This window comes from Heptranchias perlo, chromosome 1 (assembly GCF_035084215.1).
Source record: "Heptranchias perlo isolate sHepPer1 chromosome 1, sHepPer1.hap1, whole genome shotgun sequence".
Lineage (NCBI taxonomy): Eukaryota > Metazoa > Chordata > Chondrichthyes > Hexanchiformes > Hexanchidae > Heptranchias > Heptranchias perlo.
The window spans coordinates 137377499-137397462 of record NC_090325.1 but is presented as its reverse complement, the minus strand read 5'-3'; the positions used below and the strand labels follow the sequence as shown (position 1 = coordinate 137397462).

General features: G+C 42.8%; 1 protein-coding gene across 3 annotated transcripts in view; it reads left to right on the top strand.

The window, feature by feature from the left end:
• zbtb49 (zinc finger and BTB domain containing 49) overlaps window positions 1-19120 on the top strand; it is a 50396-nt gene extending 31276 nt beyond the window's left edge. For all 3 annotated transcript variants that reach the window (XM_067991407.1, XM_067991397.1, XM_067991387.1), the window contains exons 4-8: window positions 3900-3946; window positions 10040-10113; window positions 10922-11004; window positions 13573-13734; window positions 18256-19120. In XM_067991407.1, coding sequence (XP_067847508.1) covers window positions 3900-3946; window positions 10040-10113; window positions 10922-11004; window positions 13573-13734; window positions 18256-18947 — 1058 coding nt within the window. In that variant the 3' untranslated portion in view covers window positions 18948-19120. The remainder of the gene's footprint in view (window positions 1-3899; window positions 3947-10039; window positions 10114-10921; window positions 11005-13572; window positions 13735-18255) is intronic.
• The last annotated feature ends 844 nt before the right edge of the window (window positions 19121-19964 follow it).

Below are 19964 nucleotides of genomic sequence, written 5' to 3'. Positions count from 1 at the left end.
TCCTCCGCATCCTTCCAGGGTGCCACCGGGGACATCGCCGACGTCTCTCAGTCGTCTGCACAAAAGAGCCCTGCAAATACACCTACACCCATTCTGCAGTGACACAATGGGTGTCATCAGTTGTGGGTCTTCATTGTGATCCTCAGGAAAGGGCATTATTGCACAAACCAGACAAGATTCGCAAAGACATGGCAGTAGTGGTGACAATATAATATGTAATATGAGTTGATCAGAAATTAAATAGAAGTAAAAACCATGAAAAATCCTCAAACACCCTTGTGCATCCCCTTGATGCTCACGACACGTTTGCCTTGCGCTTCCTACTGCACATATGTGATGCATGCCCTGTGGCTGCAGCATAGGTAGTGGCAGGTTGAGTGAGGCTGACCGTGAAAGAGATGCATGAGAGGGTAAGTATGAGATAGCGCCATGCGATTGTATGAGGATTGGGTTGAGTGGTAGTGGTGGGATGAGTACTGGCGAGGTGAGTAAGTGCAGGTAAGATGAGGATGAGCTTTGAGTGGGTGTGAGGAGTGATGTGATAGTGTAGTGTTGGCAGTGCAGAAGGAGATGTGGGTGGTGATGGGGCAGATGGAGTGTAGGGGAATGAGTAAGTGTACTCACTTCGGCTGACCTACTTAAGTCATTGAAGCGCCTCCTGCACTGTATGCAGGTGCGCGATATGTTGGTGGTGCTGGTGACCTCCTCTGTCACCTCGAGCCAGGCCTTCTTGGTGGCAGAGGCAGGCCACTTCCTCCCGCCCGCCGGGGAGAAGATCTCTGTCCTCCCCCTCCTCCTCACCCCATCTAATAAGACCTGGAATGAGGCATCATTAAACCTGGGAACAGCCTTCCCCCTGGGCTGCTCCGTGCTGCAATTTGTCCTATTTTCTGCAGCATCAGTCAGTGGAGGACTGCCCCCTTAAATAGGGCTCCTCCAGCTGACAGCTTATGCGGCGCATGCGCAGTCTGCCCGCTGCGCAGCTTTCCAGCGCGAAACCCGGAAGCAAAGGTAAGTACGTTCAATCAAGCTGCGATTGCGTGAGGAGCACCCCGATTTCACTGGGCGCATTACCCACGCGCCCAGTTGACCCCTCGCTGCCAATCCGCCGCCCTCCTAATATCGGGCCCTATATCTTGATTTTCTGAGCCAATATCCTTTCTCACTATTGCTCTGATTTCATCCTTTACTATCAACGCCATCCCACCTCCTTTTCCTTTTTGCCTGTCCTTCCTAAATATCGAATACCCTTGGATATTCAACTCCCAGTCTTGGTCATCCTGCAGCCATGTCTCTGTAATTGCAATTATATCGTATCCATTTACATCTGTATGCGCTGTTAATTTGTCTACTTTATTACGAATGTTTCGTGCATTCAGATACAGTGCCTTTAGATTTGTCTTTTTAACATTTTTAGACATCTTAACTTTTTTTTGTACTATGGCCCTATTTGTCTTACAGTTTTTTCTTACCCGGACCCCATTTGTTGGTGCACTCTTTTGTTTGTACGCTCTGTCCCTTCCTGACACAATCTGGTTATCCTTACCCCAGTCACTTTCCTGCACTGCTTCCTTGTCTTTTCTCTTTAGCAGTCTAGATTTCTCCCCACCGGGACCCTCCCCTCCCCCCCCTTATTTAGTTTAAAGCCCTAAAGTTAATATTAGATTAGTTGAAATCCCCTATTATTACTGCCCTACTGTTTTTGCATTTCTCAGAAATTTGCCTGCATATTTGCTCTTCTATCTCCCTCTGACTGGGGGTCTATCGTACACTCCCAGTAGTGTGACTGCCCCTTTTTTGTTCCTTAGCTCAACCCATATGGCCTCATTTGATGATCCTTCTTACATATCATCCCTCCTCACAGCTGTAATTGTTTCTTTAACCAAAATTGCCTCCCCCCCCCCCCTTTTTATCCCCTTCTCTATCTCTTCTGAAAACCCTGTAACCAGGAACATTGAGCTGCCATTCCTGCCCCTCTTTAAGCCATGTTTCTGTAATAGCTAAGATATTGTACTGCCACGTGTCTATCTGTGCCCTCAGCTTATCTGCCTTATTCACTAATATCCTTGCATTGAGGTATATACCATTAAGCACGGCCAAGCTCCCTCGCTATTATTTATTTTCTAACCTTTGTTTCCTCTGCCTTCCTAAGTCACTTACTAATTTTTTGCCTTCCATTTCCAGTTCTGATTCTGTCCCATCTGAATCTTCACTCAGGTTCCCATCCCCCTGCCAAGCTAGTTTAAACCCTCCCCAACAGCACTAGCAAACCTCCCCGCAAGGATATTGGTCCTGGCCCTGTTGAGGTGCAACCCGTCCTGCTTGTACAGGTCCCACCTTCCCCAGAACCAGTCCCAATTCCCCAGGATTGTAAAGCCCTCCCTCCTGCACCATCTCTCCAGCCACGCATTCATCTGCTCTATCCTCCTATTTCTATACGCACTAGCACATGGCACCGGGAGCAATTCAGAGATTACTACTTTTGAGGTCCTACTTCTTACTCTCTTTCCTAACTCCTTAAAATCTTCCTGCATTTTTAGTGAATGTAAATTCTTTTGAGAGTGACACAAGGGGGGTAATTTTAACCTCCAAGAACGGGTGGGTAGAAGGCAGTTGGGAGGTTAAAATAATAACTTTTTGGAACAGGACCGCATTACGGCTCCAACTTCTGGGTTTAACACAGGCAAGTTTGTATGCATGTGCACAACAGACACCAGGAAGTCCCGCCCCCACTTAAAGCTGGCGGGCCGATACTTAAAAGGGCAATATACTTAATTGAAATAGTTGAGGTACTTAATATTTTATGTATTACAAAAGTAAAATGAATTTAACTTTACTTGTTCTGGTTTCCCATCACTTCCAATTTACGTCAGGTGAAAGCAGGTGGGAAGGGCTGGATCCATGAGGTGAGTGCCTTTATTGCACTGCTTGTGGACCCAGAAGAGTAGGAGTGCTTCATCCAGTCCAGACAAGCTCACCTGGCTGACAGGAACCCCGCGATCGGCCGACCTCTTTTTTTCTCCCCCCACCCCCAAACAACCAACCGTCCCCAATGCTGGACACCCCCGCCACCAATGCTGGCTGACCCCCTCCCTCCGATTTTTTCCAAGGCCGATGATCTCTCCCTCCCGCCCCCCTCTCTGATTTCCAGCTCCTTTCACTCCCGACAGGCAGCCAGCCTGTTAATCTGGCTGCTTGGCGTGTGTGAAACCCGGAAGCACAAATAATCACCTTCAGTTGAGTTGTGATCGCAGATTGCGACACACTCAATTCGCTTTCGAGTTCCCCAAGCGAATATCTACGGACATGCGGGGTACCCGGCTCCGAGTGAAAATCATGCCCAATATTTTATTTTTCAGCCAATATGAAATTTGATTCAGTCAGGATGCTTCATGTACTTCAGATAAGTCAATTTACCAGAAGTAAAGCTTTTACAATTATGTATAATGAACAGGTTGATATGGAGAACTAATAAAGTACAAATAATAGGTTATTTTTAAACTGTTCAATATTTTTAAATTATTTTTTTCTGTGAGCAATGCCACAGGAGGTGCACCAAATGTTATAGTTTGGTAAAAACATGTTCCTAATTATTTATACATCCAGTTACTTCACTGCACACAGAAAGGTGTAAAGAGGAGTAGAATTGACTCTAAGGCCACTTTTTACTTGAAGGGAAGCCAGATGGCAGCAACTATTGTCATTAAATAAGTAACTGACAACTTGGTACTTTACATAACTTTTGTCAATGATTCCTGATAATGAGACCCATTTAAAGTTTCTTCTTTTGCTAAATGTTGTAGGTGACCAGTATACATATACAAAGGAAGGATGACCGATGTCTATTGTGAATAATTTTGACTATCTTCCTAATATATGTATTTCATTGTATTTAACAGGAGAGAAACCATTTGAGTGCAACATTTGCGGGAAGCACTTTTCACAGGTAAAATAGTTATTGTAAAAGTATGGTCATCCGTATTATACATTTTTTTTTGCTATTTTTGTTAAACAAGGTTAAAGGCTCAAAATTTTGATATCTTTTAATTTGATACCTTGCCTGTGTGGGGCGGGACTGTTACAAATTTGGGTCTGTCATAGATACCTTCTTGGGTACCGTGGTGTCAGTCGTTCCCTTCAGTGGTCTGAGCAACTTACATTTATGGCAGTGACTCACACTGCCCTATATCTATTTGTACGCTAGCATAACCCAGTGATGTAACAATAACATCTTCTTGTGATTTGGACCAGACCCTCATGTCTTTCGCACGTGTATTTCTTCAGTCTCTCTGTAGTGGACCAAGTTAACACTAGATGAGGCAAGGCTTGATTCGAATTGTTAAACTGCTTTATTACACAGTAAGTTAAACATACAGAGCAACAGTTAAGATCAGATTCACCTAGTTCAATTGATACAACTTATCTCCGTGTCGTAACATAAAGATAACGAACACACTACGCTACTCCACTGGGTCGCCTTGCTTGACTTAAGCAGACTAACTCCTCTGCATGCTAACTTTTTGAGCCTTGCTTTCCTGGGATCTTTCTGCCTTTGCAGCTTCTCTGTTGCAAAAACGAGACTGCCTTTAAGTGTCTAACACTGCTTTATTCCTGACTGTTCATAATCAGAAAGAGATTTAAAAAAACATCCAACACTATGGATGTGAGGTGTTTATTGATAATGGGGACAAGCACTTGCAGGTAGAAAATATGCTTTTAAAACACGACATTTAAAGTAACTTTGTTTCGTCAAATACTTTCAATGGAAAATGGTCACAAGATCCTAAACTGTAACAAGGATTTGCTTCTATATGGGAGTGACTTCTCAATGTGACTACTGTTTTGTAGCCATTGTGATGTGCCACAGAAAGTATCTTTACCTTAAAGTAGCAGGAAAATGTTTCAGACATGAATATTGCCCTTTGGTCTGTCCTTTGTGGCCAGGATCTCCACAAAAATGCTCATCCATGTTAGCACAACGATCTACATCGATCATGTTTCAAATGGAGATGTTGCCTCACCCTGGTTTTTCTTGTAAGTGGGGAGAAGTTACCATTCCAACCCTACTGAAACATGTTCATTGACATCTCTTGGTGTTTGGTTCCAATCAGATCACACAGCAGTTACAGGAAGAAACAATCTGATACTGGTAATAACAAAGGTAGCCACTGCAGATTATTCAGGCTAAATTACAGAGGACTGAGTATGGAAATCATCCAAATTATTGCAGCTTATGACAAAACCTCAACTTGAAAGTTGCACAGATGTTTCAAAATACTGTTTGAATACAAGCTGCGTACTGGCCATACTGATCATTTGGTCTAGGTCTTTAGCTGAAGAGAGAAAACCCTCGCCAAAGGCACATTGATCCATATTGCCATTTGGTGCCAAGTTATCACAAGTCCAGAATAGGGAATGGGCAATCCACAGAAATTGCTGCATTTGTTTGGTAGTTTAGTGCTGAGGTCTGCTGTACCAACCAATCTTGTGGCTCCTGGGATTCTTTCAATGGGATTGTGTTTTGTCTAATTCTGTTGTGGTTGGTGCTAATGGGCTCGATTTTAGAAAGGAGGCAGGTTGGCAGCGGGGGGGTCGACTGGGCGCGTGGGTAACGCGTCCAGTGAATTCGGGGTGCTCTGCACGCGATCGCAGCCTAATTGAAGGCACTTACGTTGGCTTCTGGGTTTTGCGCTGGAAAGCTGCGCAGTGGGCGGAACTGCGCAGCCGCATTATAGGTTGTCAGCTGGAGGAGCCCTATTTAAAGGGGCAGTCCTCCGCTGACTGATGCTGCAGAAAGGAGCCAAAATTACAGCATGGAGCTGCCCAGGTGGAAGGCTGCTCCCAGGTTTAATGATGCCTCACTCCAGGTCCTACTGGATGGGGTGAGGAGGAGGAGGAGGAGGACAGAGATCTTCTCCCTGGTGGACGGGAGGAAGTGGCCTGCCTCTGCCACCACGAAGGCCTGGCTCGAGGTGGCAGAGGAGGTCACCAGCACCACCAACATATCATGCACCTGCATACAGGAGGCGCTTCAATGACCTAAGTAGGTCAGCCGAAGTGAGTACACTTACTCATTCCCCTACACTCCGTCTGCCACATCACCACCCCCACCCCACATCTCCTTCTGCACTGCCAACACTACACTATCACATCACTCCTCACACCCACTCAAAGCTAATCCTCATCTTACCTGCACTTACTCACCTTGCCAGTACTCGTCCCACCACTACCACTCAACCCAATCCTCATACAATCTCATGGCTCTATCTCATACTCACCCGCTCATGCATCTCTTTCACGGTCAGCCTCACTCAACCTGCCACTACCTGTGTTGCAGCCACAAGGCATGCATTACATATGTGCAGTAGGAAGCGTGAGACAAACGTGTCGTGAGCATGAAGGGGATGCACAAGGGTGTTTGAGGGTTTGTCATGGTTTTTACATATATTTCATTTCTGATCAGCTCACATTACATATTATATTATCACCACTACTGCCACGTCTTTGCAAATCTTGTCTGGTTTGTGCAATAATGCCCTTTCCTGAGGATCACCATGAAGACCCACACCTGATGTCACCCATTGTGTCACTGCAGAGTGGGTGTAGGTGTATCTGCAGGGCTCTTTTGTGCAGACGACTGAGAGATGTCAGCGATGTCCCCGGTGGCACCCTGGAAGGATGTGGAGGAGAAGTTGTTGAGGGCATTGGTGACCTTGACAGCGACAGGCAAGAAGATGGTGCTCGGGCCAGCCGGGAGCAGCTCGGCATGAAGGAGGCTGCAGATGTCCACGACTACATGTCGAGTGACTCTGAGCCTCCGTGTGCACTGCTGCTCAGAGAGGTCCAGGAAGCTGAGCCTCGGTCTGTGAACCCTATGGCGAGGATAGTGCCTTCCGCGACGCATCTCTCTCTGCGGTTGCCCTCCCTCCTGCTGTCCAGGTGGATGTGTCACAGCACTCTGTTGTGGAGCTCCATGTGTCAGAGGTGGACGGCGAGGCTGGTGATGCTGTTCGTCCTCCGAGGAGGTCATGACTGCAGCTCCGGCGGCCCCCATCCGGAAGATGTACATTTGAGGGGGTCCGCAAGGTAGGTACATATGTCTGGACACCGGGGTAAGTGTGCAAGTTTGTGAATTTTCTTGTTTGGAGGAGGGTGGTGGAGGCCAAACTTTGTCCAAAGTGACAGAGTGGCCTCCTGCAATGAGTCAGGGTCTCTTTTCCCCCCCCCCCCCCCGTCACCTGTCAAATGGACCCTTGCAGCTACAACAGGCTGGTGGCTGTCACACGTCCATTTCAACTGGGAGTGCTGACCCCAGTAGGGGAAACACGCTCAGTTGAGTTGAAAATCCCACCCCTCCTAAAATATCCTACAAATCAGGTCTGCAAACGACCTGAACTATCTAATTACTTGGTTTAAGTGGGACCCGCCCCAAGAATCCCCGATTTTTGGAACCCCCCCCACCACGAACCCGCCGTCTCGGACGTCTGAAAATCGAGCCCAATGCTTAGTGCTGAGTCACATTCTTCATTACTGACCCTCTGTGTCATGATGCATTTTCAGTGCATTTAAATATCAGGAGCTGCCCATCCATCACTATCTGCTTTGAACTTTTATGTATAGTTGTTCTCAAGGAATTTATGTCATCTTACCCAACTATCAGTAACAGCTATTCACCCATGTGTGCCTCCATTAAGGAAACAGTGGGACATATATTCTAGTTCCTTTGTTTAGATGCATCTTTAGCATTAGTAGCAACACAAAAGTTACGTGAGCATAGGCTCAGATTTATGTGATGAAGCATGTTCCTGGAATTTTATGCATTCTCATGGATCAAAACATTTTCCTAACTCTTACAGATTCAGAGGAATAGTGGAGAAATTACCTTTTAAGCAAGCCTGGGTCAGTACAAATCAAATCCAGCCAGAGTTTCTTTTTTGACTGGTTCAAAACTATGGCCTTCAAGGAGTAAACCCCTGCCATGGTGGGGGGGTAACACTGCTTTCTTTTCCAGTCATAAATCCCAGACTAACACACTCCAATAGGAGACTTCTAGTTTTGTTGCAGTCAGAGAAACTGTTGAACCACTTTGGCAGTCTAACCATGTCTTTGAGGAACATGTATATGTTCCTTTCATTTACTCTGACTCTTAAAGCTCTGCAGAAGTTATGGATGGATGAAATTGAGGTCATTCTCATTACCCTTTATTGGAAAAGCAGATCATGGACATCACTCAGATTTTGACTTTCTGATCTCACTGTCATAGTAGGCAGGTTTTCGGTCTTTGTTAAAGGCAGAAGTTTGCATCCTTTCACAGACAATTTGCAATTGATGTCCAGGATATTGAATGAGTTCACTCCTTTTCGGAATGTCTTCCACCGTCCATATTGATGATTTCATGGGTCTTCAATGAGACTTCTGCCAATAAGAGATCGAAGAAATCTGTTCTCTGGTACAAAACCACAATCCCGTATCTTGTGAGATCTCACTAATTGAAGAACTTCTAGCAGCTGCCAAACAGGCATCTGAAAACAAGTTCCAAATGTGCACATGTGGCAGCTGTGGCAGTCTTCCCTCTTTCCCTTAACAGAATACTTTCTGGGGGAGCAGACGCTCATCTGCTGCTTAAAGAGAACCTGAAAGAATTTCCCAACATATAACCTTCTGCTGCCTTTGTGGCATCTAAATTTGGGTTTCTGGTAGCTTTATATACATTTCTTTTAGAGCTATTCAGTTCCTGTAATCTTGAATTTACAACATAGAAAACAGTCTTGATGACTTGGGGCCAAGAAAGTTAGTAACTCCAGTTGTACCTTACAATGAAACAGACTAGACCAATTCATTAAAAACAGTTGTTTTTATCAATTGGACCTCATGCCATTTGGGCTCTAATTTCCAAATAGAGTTAGTGGAATATGTTTTACACTGTTACCCATTTAGTGGGGAGGCAACCATCAGTAAATGTTATAAGCCATTAGTATTGCTTTGCAGCTGCATCTTAGACCAACCTCAAGGTTAATTTGGAAAGAATCGGTAAAACTGTTGGATTAATCGTCAATACATCTGCCAAACACTGCTGTTTGGATCTGCTAAAAAATATTTGGGGTGTTGGTATTTGTATTTTTGAATGTAGACCTGAAAGATTCTTCTTACTGTTCTGAGGAACCATTAAGTCAGAACCTGTTGATATATGGATGAATGGAAGTATCATTCACATACCCACATGTCCAGTTGTCCATGTTCTGTACCTTTCAGAGAGATCAGTTATGTAGAGAGTTATTGCTGCAGTCATTTATTATAGCTGCTTATATATCTGTTTGATTACAACAGCCATGGGACATGCGTGAATATGACTGCAGTAGGTGCTGATTGTGGAGACTCTGGGAGGCCTGGAAGGCTAGGTCAGATCGAGGAGGCCTGGGTGTGCTGGATAGAGGCTATCTGGAGATTTGTGTCAGGTCAAGGAGATCAGTAGGGTGAGCGGACATGTGGAGATTGAGGAGGCCCATGGTGGAGAATCGGGTGGGCTTCGTGAGGTCTGAAGAGTCCAGTGGTGTTGCCAGGTTGGAGACCTGGAGTGGTATGGCGTCGAGTCAAGGAACATTAAAACAAAACAACTTGGACGCACACAAGTTGCAGTTTGTCTGATCGTCCTATCTAGATAAACCAATGAAATTTCTGTATATGTTAATGTGTTTGTCTGGTTTATCTGATTATCTCTGCTACAGATGTATTGCTGTTTTTTGTTTGTTGTTACCAGTGCCTTTGCTGGGCAAAGAAGTTATGGCCCCTGAAATAAACCACCCTGGTGTGGGAAAGATTAACTCATGTAATTGTCATGAGAGACATAAAAAGCATCTTAAAGGCTGTATTGCCTTTCTGTTGGGGACTGGTCTCACTCTTAGTGGTGTGTGGAGGATACTTCTATACAAAGAATGATGATGACTGTATATGGTGGGGAAGTTGGCGTTTAAGCTTGTATATCCCTTTGTGTTGTGGATTTTAATTTATTGGATTAAATTTTAATTTTAACTTTTGCCAGGCAGGAAATCTGCAAACTCATTTACGACGACACTCTGGTGAAAAGCCATACATTTGTGAGATCTGTGGCAAAAGGTAATGGTAGCAACCTATTTTTAAAACGTATTATTGATAGACTTATTTACTGTAGTGTAAATTGCTTAATTCATGAGACCTGATTTGACCGGTTACAGTAGCCGCGGGACAGACGGGACACATTGTGGGTAATTTTAACCTAATTCGCTGGGTGGGAAACCCACGGGATCGGCTGGAACTCCCCTGGAGATTAAAATCGGGCGGGATGTAAAAACCAGCGTTACACCCGCTCTTGTCAATTTCACATCGGGTGGGTTAGGTTAAAATTGACCCTGTTGTGTCGAGGATCAGTCTGCGATAAGTGGGCGGATTGCAGAGAAAACCTGAAGAGTTGTGTCAGGTCAGGAAGGCCAAGAGAGCCAAGTTGGGTTGATGATTGGAGAGACAGGGAGGCCTGAGTTTGGTAAAGTCAGGGGTACCTGGGTGGATATTTTTCAAAGCTAACAGGCAACAGGACCATGTTTTATTTGGTGTGCATGCCATTATTTTGTAAAGTGATTATCACATCATATAGAGAGTGTGTGGAGAGGACAAAACATTTTTAGATCTAAATAAGGGATTTCAAATTGTGGTAAGATTTCTGTACTATAGATAGAAATGAGATAACCAGATTAACGTTCAAAAGAACGCACAGTATGAATGTCTGGTAATTTTACTGTCTGGTGTTATAAGTTTGCATGAGATTTTTGTGGGGAAGATAGTCTATTGCATGGGAGAGTGTACAATATTTCAAAAGTTGTAATGGTTCATTGTTTAAAAAAGCAAACTAGTTCTTTCTTTATCTCTAAAACCTTGTCCTTTATTTCAGGTTTGCTGCCTCAGGTGATGTACAACGCCATATTGTTATTCACACAGGCCAGAAACCTCACCTATGTGACATTTGTGGCCGAGGTTTGTGTTTGCCATATTTCATTTCTCTTCATCTATAAACTGATGATGTATGAACTCTGACCTTTAATCTAAGATCCAATGTGTTTTTGATGGAATGGAAGGCAAAGACGGGGTAAAGCTGAGTTCATTATTCCAACTTAAAACCTTTTGAAATGTCCATTACTACCATTAAGTTAAAGAGGGAATCGGTACTGCTACGCATGTTTTTAGCAATGCTGTCTTTCAACATACAGCAAATTGAGACATGGCTCGATGTGGGAGATATTACAAGATTGACTAGTGGGCAAAACTATGACAGATGGATTTCAATGCAGGTAAGTGTGAGGTCATCCATTTTGGATCAAAAAAGGATAGATCCGAGTATTTTTTAAATGGTGAATAGCTAGGAACAGCAGAGGTCCAAAATGATTTAGGGGTCCGTGTACACAGATCACGAAAATTCAGTGGTTAGGTACAAAAAATAATCAAAAAGGTTAATGGAATGTTAGCTTTTATATCTAGGGGGCTAGAATATAAAGGGAAGGAAGTTTTGCTACAGCTATACAATGTCCTGGTTAGACCACATCTGGAGTATGGTGTACAGTTCTGGGCACCGCGCCTTAGAAAGGATACATTTGCCATGGAAGGCGCGCAGTGCAGATTCACCAGAATGTTACCAGGGCTCCAAGGGTTAGATTATGAGGAGAGATTACATAAACTAGGCTTGTATTCCCTGGAATATAGAAGATTAAGGGGTGATTTGATTGAGGCTTTTAGGATTTTGAAAGGAATTGATAAGGTAGAGAGAAACTTTTTCTGCTGGTGGGGGAGTCTAGGACAAGGGGATGTAACCTTAAAATCAGAGCCATGCCATTCAGGAGTGACAATTGTAAACAATTTTACAACACCAAGTTAGAGTCCAGCAATTTTATTTTAAATTCACAAGCTTTCGGAGGCTACCTCCTTCCTCAGGTGAACGATGTGGAAGGAGGTAGCCTCCGAAAGCTTGTGAATTTAAAATAAAATTGCTGGACTATAACTTGGTGTTGTAAAATTGTTTACAATTGTCAACCCCAGTCCATCACCGGCATCTCCACATTCAGGAGTGAAATTAGGAATCACTTCTTCACACAAAGGGTGGTAGAAGTGTGGAACTCTCTCCCACAAAAAGCAGTAGATGCTAGTTCAATTAATAATTTTAAATCTGAGATTGATAGATTTTTGCTCGCCAAGGGGTATGGTGCGGGTGGATGGAGTTATGATGCAGATCAGCTATGATCTCATTGAATGGTGGAACAGTCTTGATGGGTTGAATGGCCTACTCCTGTTCCTATGTTCATAAATTATGATATAATTCACAACTTGTTATTGTATCCATAAGACTTTAAAGTTTAACTTAAAAAAAATGATGGGAAACCAGGTCTGTTAGTGAGTATCCTCAATTTCTGTCTTTTGGGCATCTCTTTTTATCATGGTCTCTTGCCTTTTGTGCCTTTTTCTCTTACTAAGTCACAATTTCTTATTTGGTCAGATGCTATGTAGAGCAACAGTGTGATTTGATGCACAGTTAAAGCATGCTCTTGTGTGCTTATTTCTAATGTTGTCATAATAATCTTATCCAGTCTATTTGCCAAGTTAATGTCTGATAATGAATAGACTGTCTTGTGCTGAAGACACGTGTCAATGGGAACCAGACTGGAGCTCTTTTGATTTACCTGACCTTCGATCCTACGTAACCATAAGATTTTTTTTAACAATCTTTAGGGCTGCTTTGGAACTCCAATCACAGAAGTGAAAGGTCAAGGGCCACCCAGACTTCAGTTTCCATTTGTTTTCAAAGAGCTACAGCACACGCTGCTTACAAACTATTCACCAAAGCTGATGTTACTGGAATCAGACTAATGATTTTAGTTAGTTTTTGCCCTCTTTTTTCCTCCTCACATTTTTTTAAGCTTCCAAACATAGCAATAGACTATTTTCCAACTCAACAGTACAAACAGATGAGCTTCAGCTTATCGGCCAACATCTGTGAGCACAAAAGTGGCTTGTGTGATTTTCCTGATTTTTTTTTTACTCTTCCACTGGACACAAACCTGGCCTCTCTTCCTAACCACCCGCCATCAGGGCTACTGCGAACAGTAACTGGCTTTGTGGAAAATCACAGGTTTAAATCTGCTCCCCTAGCACAGCATGTTGATGCACCATGCTGACTTCTTCACACCCTTGCTGGTTTTGGAAAAAAAAATCACATGGCTTCATGCTTGGCAGTGTTTTCAGTAGGACTTTAAAAAAGTATAACTACTTGAATTATGAAAAAAAAATTCTGCAATACAATAATAGATTTTCTTCTTCTAACTTACCTTGTGTTAGAAATACTGGTGACGATGATGAGAGCAATTTGAGGTGATCTACTGCTTGTGGGTTTCTCCTAGTTTATCAGTTTACAAACAATTTTTCCTACAGCATATTGATACTGTACTGACATGCTAGTGACAACGCTACTTGATAATAAACTAATCAAATTCTCTGATTACTTGTGTTGCAGTATGTGTGATTTTTTAAAATTTTAACTTGTTAAATTTTGCATAGGTTTTAGTAACTTCAGTAATTTAAAGGAACACAAGAAGACACACAGTGCAGATAAATTGTTCACTTGTGACCAGTGTGGAAAGTCCTTTAACATGCAGAGAAAGCTTGTCAAACACAGAATCCGTCATACAGGAGAGCGACCATATAATTGTTTAACTTGCGGTAGGTTCATTGTTAAAACATCTAGTTATGTTTGTGTTCTTAACATTTTTTTTTCTTATGATGTTTGTTGGTTCACTGATGGCTCAGCAAGCTTTTCCAGTTAGTAGCCGAACAACACAGATCAGGAAGGTCTCAGGTTTAATCCCTGGTGGTGCTGTGTAGTGTACTTATTGTCACAATATGTATTAACCAATACAAATGAGGGTGCTGAGCGTATGTTGTGAGTGGATAGAGAAAGGATGTTTCAATGGACTGCATGGTTAGATTGTGCTGTAATAATCAAAGGAAATCCCAGAACTCAAACAGTAAATTTCTGTTTTGATAAGTTTATGGATTTTTTTATGATGTAATTTTTTTCAATAGGTGTGGAATTTTAGTTCAGAAATATAAATATAGACTTTCAGCTTCCAAATCATGAACATGATTACAAAAATTAAGTGTCTTTTTGTAGCTGAAAATCAAATGCTTTGTTTTTCTTAATTATTATGTTACCTTTTATATTGTGAAAACTTAGATACTTTTCCTCAGGATGATTCGTGTTCTGATACCTTTAAAGGTTTCTTTGCCTGAAGTCTCATCTGTTCATCACTCTGAGCAGTTGGTTGAACCCAGGACTGCCAGGCCAGCATTTCATAATGTATATGAGGAATGCCACAAAAACAAAAAATGGAACTTTTCAAGAGTAATTCAGTTGAGGGAATACTATAGTGAAACATTTTTCTTAAGAGTTGTTTCTACCCCTCCTCTCCTAAAGGCATTGTCTTGTGCTGGGATGTGGTTCTATTGGTGTCAAACACCTTTCGGTACCTCAGCCAAGTAGCCGTTCTTTCAGATATGATCCGCAGCAGTGTGTATCAGCAAGTTCTTCAACTGTGGACGATACCACAGCTGAGCCATCTATCTATACGTATACACACTCTCTCTCTCACACACACACACACACACACACACACACACTTCCAGACGGGACAGCAATTGAAAGCAGGAACCCTAGCTAATGTTCCCCAACCCTCCATCTCCAGACCATGGGTGCTCAAGCCCATTTGTAATGCCTTAATGTCAGCATAGATCAGAGATTAAGCCTGAGACCTTCCCAATCTGTGATTTAGTACCATACTTGATGATGCAGTTATCTATTGAGCCTTTAGAGAAGCTCTAACAAGTCACTGTTGATGTTAGCAGTGTATCTCAAATACCTGATCATTCATTTACATATTCTAAAAGTATAGATAATGCCCTGATTAAAACAGTGTACTGTCCCTTCTTATAAAAAGTAGGAGCAGGAGTAGGTCATACGGCTCCTCGATCCTGCTCTGCCATTCAGTAAAATCATGGCTGATCTTCTACCTCAACTCCACTTTCCTGTCCTATCCCCACATCCCTTGATTCCCTCAGTATCCAAAAATCTATCAATCTCGGTTTTGAATATACTCAACGACTGCCCTCTGGGGTAGAGAATTCCAAAGATTCACAATCCTCCTGAGTGAAGAAATTTCTCTTCATCTCAGCCCTAAATGGCCAGTCCCTTATCCTGAGACTATCACCCCTAATTCTAGACTCTCCAGCCAGGGGAAACAGTCTCTCAGCATCTACCCTGTCAAGCTCTCCAAGAATTTTATATGTTGCAATGAGATCACCTCTCATTCTTCTAAACTCCAGAGAATATAGGCCCATTCTGCTCAACCTCTCCTCATAGGACAACCCTCTCATCCCAGGAATCCATCCAGTGAACCTTTGTTGCACCCCCTCTCTCTAAGGTAAGTATATCCTTCCTCAGATAAGGAGACTAAAACTGTACACAGTACTCCAGGTGTGGTCTCACCAAAGCCTTGTATAATTGTAGTAAGACTTCCTCACTCTTATACTCCAAACCTCTTGCAATAAAGCCCAACATACCATTTGCTTTCCTAATTGCTTGCTGTACCTGCATGCTAACTTTCTGTGATTCGTGTACAAGGACACTAATATCCCTCTGGCTACCAGCATTTCTTAGTCTCTCACCATTTAAAAATTATTCTGCTTTTCTATTCTTCCTACCAAAGTGGATAATTTCACATTTCTCCACATTATACTCCATCTGCCACCTTCTTGCCCACTCACTTAACCTGCCTATTTCCCTTTGCATCCTCCTTGGACTTGGGTGTACAGGGCACAATTTCAAAATTTGCAGATGACACAAAAACTTGGAAGGGTAGTAAACTGTGAGGAGTATCGTGATAGACTTCAAGAGGATGTAGACAGGTTGGTGGCATGGGCGGACACGTGGCAGATTAAATTTAACGCAGAAAAATGCGAAGCGATACATTTTAGTAGGAAGAACGAGGAGAGGCAATATAAACTAGAGGGCACAACTCTAAAAGGAGTACAGGAACAGAGAGATCTGGGGGTTTATGTGCACAAATCGTTGAAAGTGGCCGGGCAGTTTGAGAAAGTGGTTAAAAAAGCATACAGGATCCTGGGCTTTATAAATAGAGGCATAGAGTACAAAAGTATGGAAGTCATGATGAAACTTTATAAAACACTGGTTTGGCCACAACTGGAGTACTGTGTCCAATTCTGGGCACCGCACTTCAGGAAAGATGTGAAGGCCTTAGAAAGGGTGCAGAAGAGATTTACTAGAATGATTCCAGGGATGAGGGACTTTAGTTACGTGGATAAACTGGAGAAGCTGGGGTTGTTCTCCTTGGAACAGAGACGGTTACGAGGAGATTTGATAGAGGTATTCAAAATCATGAAGGGTTTAGACAGAGTAGATAGAGAGAAACTGATCCCATTGGCGGAAGGGTCAAGAACCAGAGGACTTAGATTTAAGGTGATTGGCAAAAGAACCAAAGGTGACATGAGGGGAAAACTTTTTTACACAGCGAGTGGGTAGGATCTGGAATGCACTGCCCGAGGGGGTGGTGGAGGCAGATTCAATCATGGCCTTCAAAAGGGAATTGGATAAGTACTTGAAAGGAAAAAATTTGCAGGGCTAAGGGGAAAGGGACTAGCTGGATTGCTCTTGCATAGAGCCGGTGCGGACTCGATGGGCCGAATGGCTGTAACCTATGATTTCTAACCCGAAAATGACCCGTTTATTCCTATTCTCTGTTTTCTGTCCATTTACCAATCCTCAATCTATGCTAATATATTACCCCCAATCTCATGAGTCCTAATCTTGCATAACAACCTCTTGTGTGGCACCTTATCAAATGCCTTTTGAAAATCCAAATATACTACATCCACTGGTTCCCCCTTCTCTACCCTGTTAGTTACACCCTCAAAAAACTGTAATAGATTTGTGAAACACGATTTCCCTTTCATAAAATCGTGTTGACTCTGCCTAATCATATTGTAATTTTCTAACCCTAACCCTAACCGTAACCTTAATGCAGCCCTGTTGCCATATCCCTAATAATAGATTCTTACATTTTCCCTACTACTGATAGCAGGTTAACTGGCCTATAGTTCTGTGTTTTTTCTCTTCTCCTTTCTTGAATAGCGGGGTTACATTTACTACCTTCCAATCCACGGTGACCATTTAGAATCTAGGGAGTTCTAGAAGATCAAAACCAATGCATCCACTATCTCTGCAGCCATCTCTTTTTGTAAACCCTAGGATGTAGGCCATCAGGTCCAGGGGATTTGTCGGCTTTTAGTCCCATTAATTTCTCCAGTACTTTTTCTTTACTAATCTTAATTACTTTAAGTTCCTCACTCTCACCCTTGGTTCCCCACTATTTCCAGTATGTTTTTTGTGTCTTCTACTGTGAAGACAGATACAAAATATTTATTTAACATCTCTACCATTTCCTTATTCCCCATTATAATTTCTCTGTCTCTGCCTCTAAGGGACTGACGTTTACTTTTGCTAATCTCTTCCTTTTTATATACTTGTAGAAGCTCTTACATCCTGTTTCTTATATTCCTTGCTAGTTTACTCTCATATTCTATTTTCTCCCTCTTCATCAATTTCTTGTCAAATAAGATCACAGATTTTTCACCAGCAAGATCCCAATTTCGATCATATGAAAGCTCTGCCACATTGGTGACAATAGGAAAAAATTATCAACATTAATGAAAGCTACAATCTCAGTTGCTGCTAATTGATTGGAACAACTCAAACAAAAAAATGACCATAATTTATAGCAGGCTCTTAATAGATTTCACTAACAGTTACATAGTGTCCTAATATTGATGTGCTATAATCAATCATAAAAATGCTCAAAGCGCTTAATTTAATAGTGCGGATGGCACAAGCAGAAAAATTAATTTCAACGGCATATTATGTCTGTACAGATGGACATTTCAGCTTGATAGCTAACATGGGATACTTTGTGAATGTCATTTTCTTTATTTGTTTAGGACATTTTAGAGGTAGAGATGATGGGGATTACATTTATGTCATGTTAATTTGACACAATCCTACCTTTTATTGAACTGGTGTCAATTGTAAAAACAGTTTTCCTTGGTGCTGAATTACATAAACAGTGTATACATGGTAAATACCCTAATGACCTTTCTTATTTTAACTTGCAGGGAAACGGTTTGCGGGTTCTGGTGATTTGCGTCGCCATGTCCGAACGCACACTGGTGAAAGGCCATATAACTGTGAGACCTGTGGCAAGTGCTTCACACGTTCAGCTGTTCTGCACAGACACAAACGAATGCACTGCAGGTACAACGGAAATCATGAAGTAAGAAATGAAGAAATTGACAGCTCTGAGGAAAATTATCAACAGTCTGTGGAGCAAAGATCACCAAACTCTGAGCCGCTCAGCCAGGTTATGCAAGTTGCACTGTTGCCTGTATCTCCCTTAGACAAGCTTCGTGGTGACCCAGAACAGCCTTCTGCTGGGGTGATTGAGACATCAGCAACTATGCAGGAAAATTCTCATTCTGAATACAGTTCTTTGGTTCAACAACAAGCAGTTGATCATCAAAGCAAGATGGCCTTGAGTTCTGCCAAAACCGACAAGCCTCAAGCTTCCCATCAGTCCCATACTCACACTGTTGACAGCAGTCCAAGGCCTGAAGAGTCGCTGCCATCCCAAAATCCCTCAACTGTGCGATCATCAGTGACTAGTCTGGACATTCACATTAACGTGCCCTTTGGAAATCATACACCTAGTGTTTCATATCGAACAAATGAAGGACCATTCCTCTCTAGCCTGACGCTGTGGGGTCTAGCTATGAAAACTTTGCAGAATGATAATGAGTTAGATCAATGACAGTCTATTATTTTAGAAATTCAACTAATATAAGTGACAATTAGAATGCACTTTTTGATTTTATTTTTGGTGTAATTACTGACTCGCGGGGTGGGGGGGTGGGGGGGGAGTCTCGGGAAATGTATTTTTGTAAGTTTTAATAAATGCAATCTTAGATATTTAACAGAATCTGATCAGTGGGACCATAAAGTCTGTGGTGGTGCATCTTATTTTTATAAACAAAAATAACTTTGTCTTATAGAACCCAAATGCCTCAGCAATTTGTTTCAATATAAGAAGCAAGTTCATTGCAAAGACTTGATAGACTTACCAAACTCTTCCTATCTAACACTGCTTGATTCTTCAATTCCTTACAGTCCGCAAACCATGAGTAAGGTAACATAGAAACATAGAAAATAGGAGCAGGAGTAGGCCATTCAATATGATCATGGCTGATCCTTTTTTATTCATTCATGGGATATGGGCGTCGCTGGCGAGGCCAGCATTTATTGCCCATCCCTAATTGCCCTTGAGAAGGTGATGGTGAGCCGCCTTCTTGAACCACTGCAGTCCGTGTGGTGAAGGTTCTCCCACAGCGCTGTTAAGAAGGGAGTTCCAGGATTTTGATGAAGGAACGGTGATATATTTCCAAGTCGGGATGGTGTGTGACTTGGAGGGGAACATGCAGGTGGTGTTGTTCCCATGTGCCTGCTGCCCTTGTCCTTCTAGATGGTAGAGGTCACAGGTTTGGGAGGTGGTGTCAAAGAAGCCTTGGTGAGTTGCTGCAGTGCATCCTGTGGATGGTACACACTGCAGCCACTGTGCACCGGAGTGAATGTTTAGGGTGGTGGATGGGGTGCCAATCAAGCGGGCTGCTTTGTCCTGGATGGTGTCGAGCTTCTTGAGTGTTGTTGGAGCTGCACTCATCCAGGCAAGTGGAGAGTATTCCATCACACTCCTGACTTGTGCCTTGTAGATGGTGGAAAGGCTTTGGGGAGTCAGGAGGTGAGTCACTCACCACAGAATACCCAACCTCTG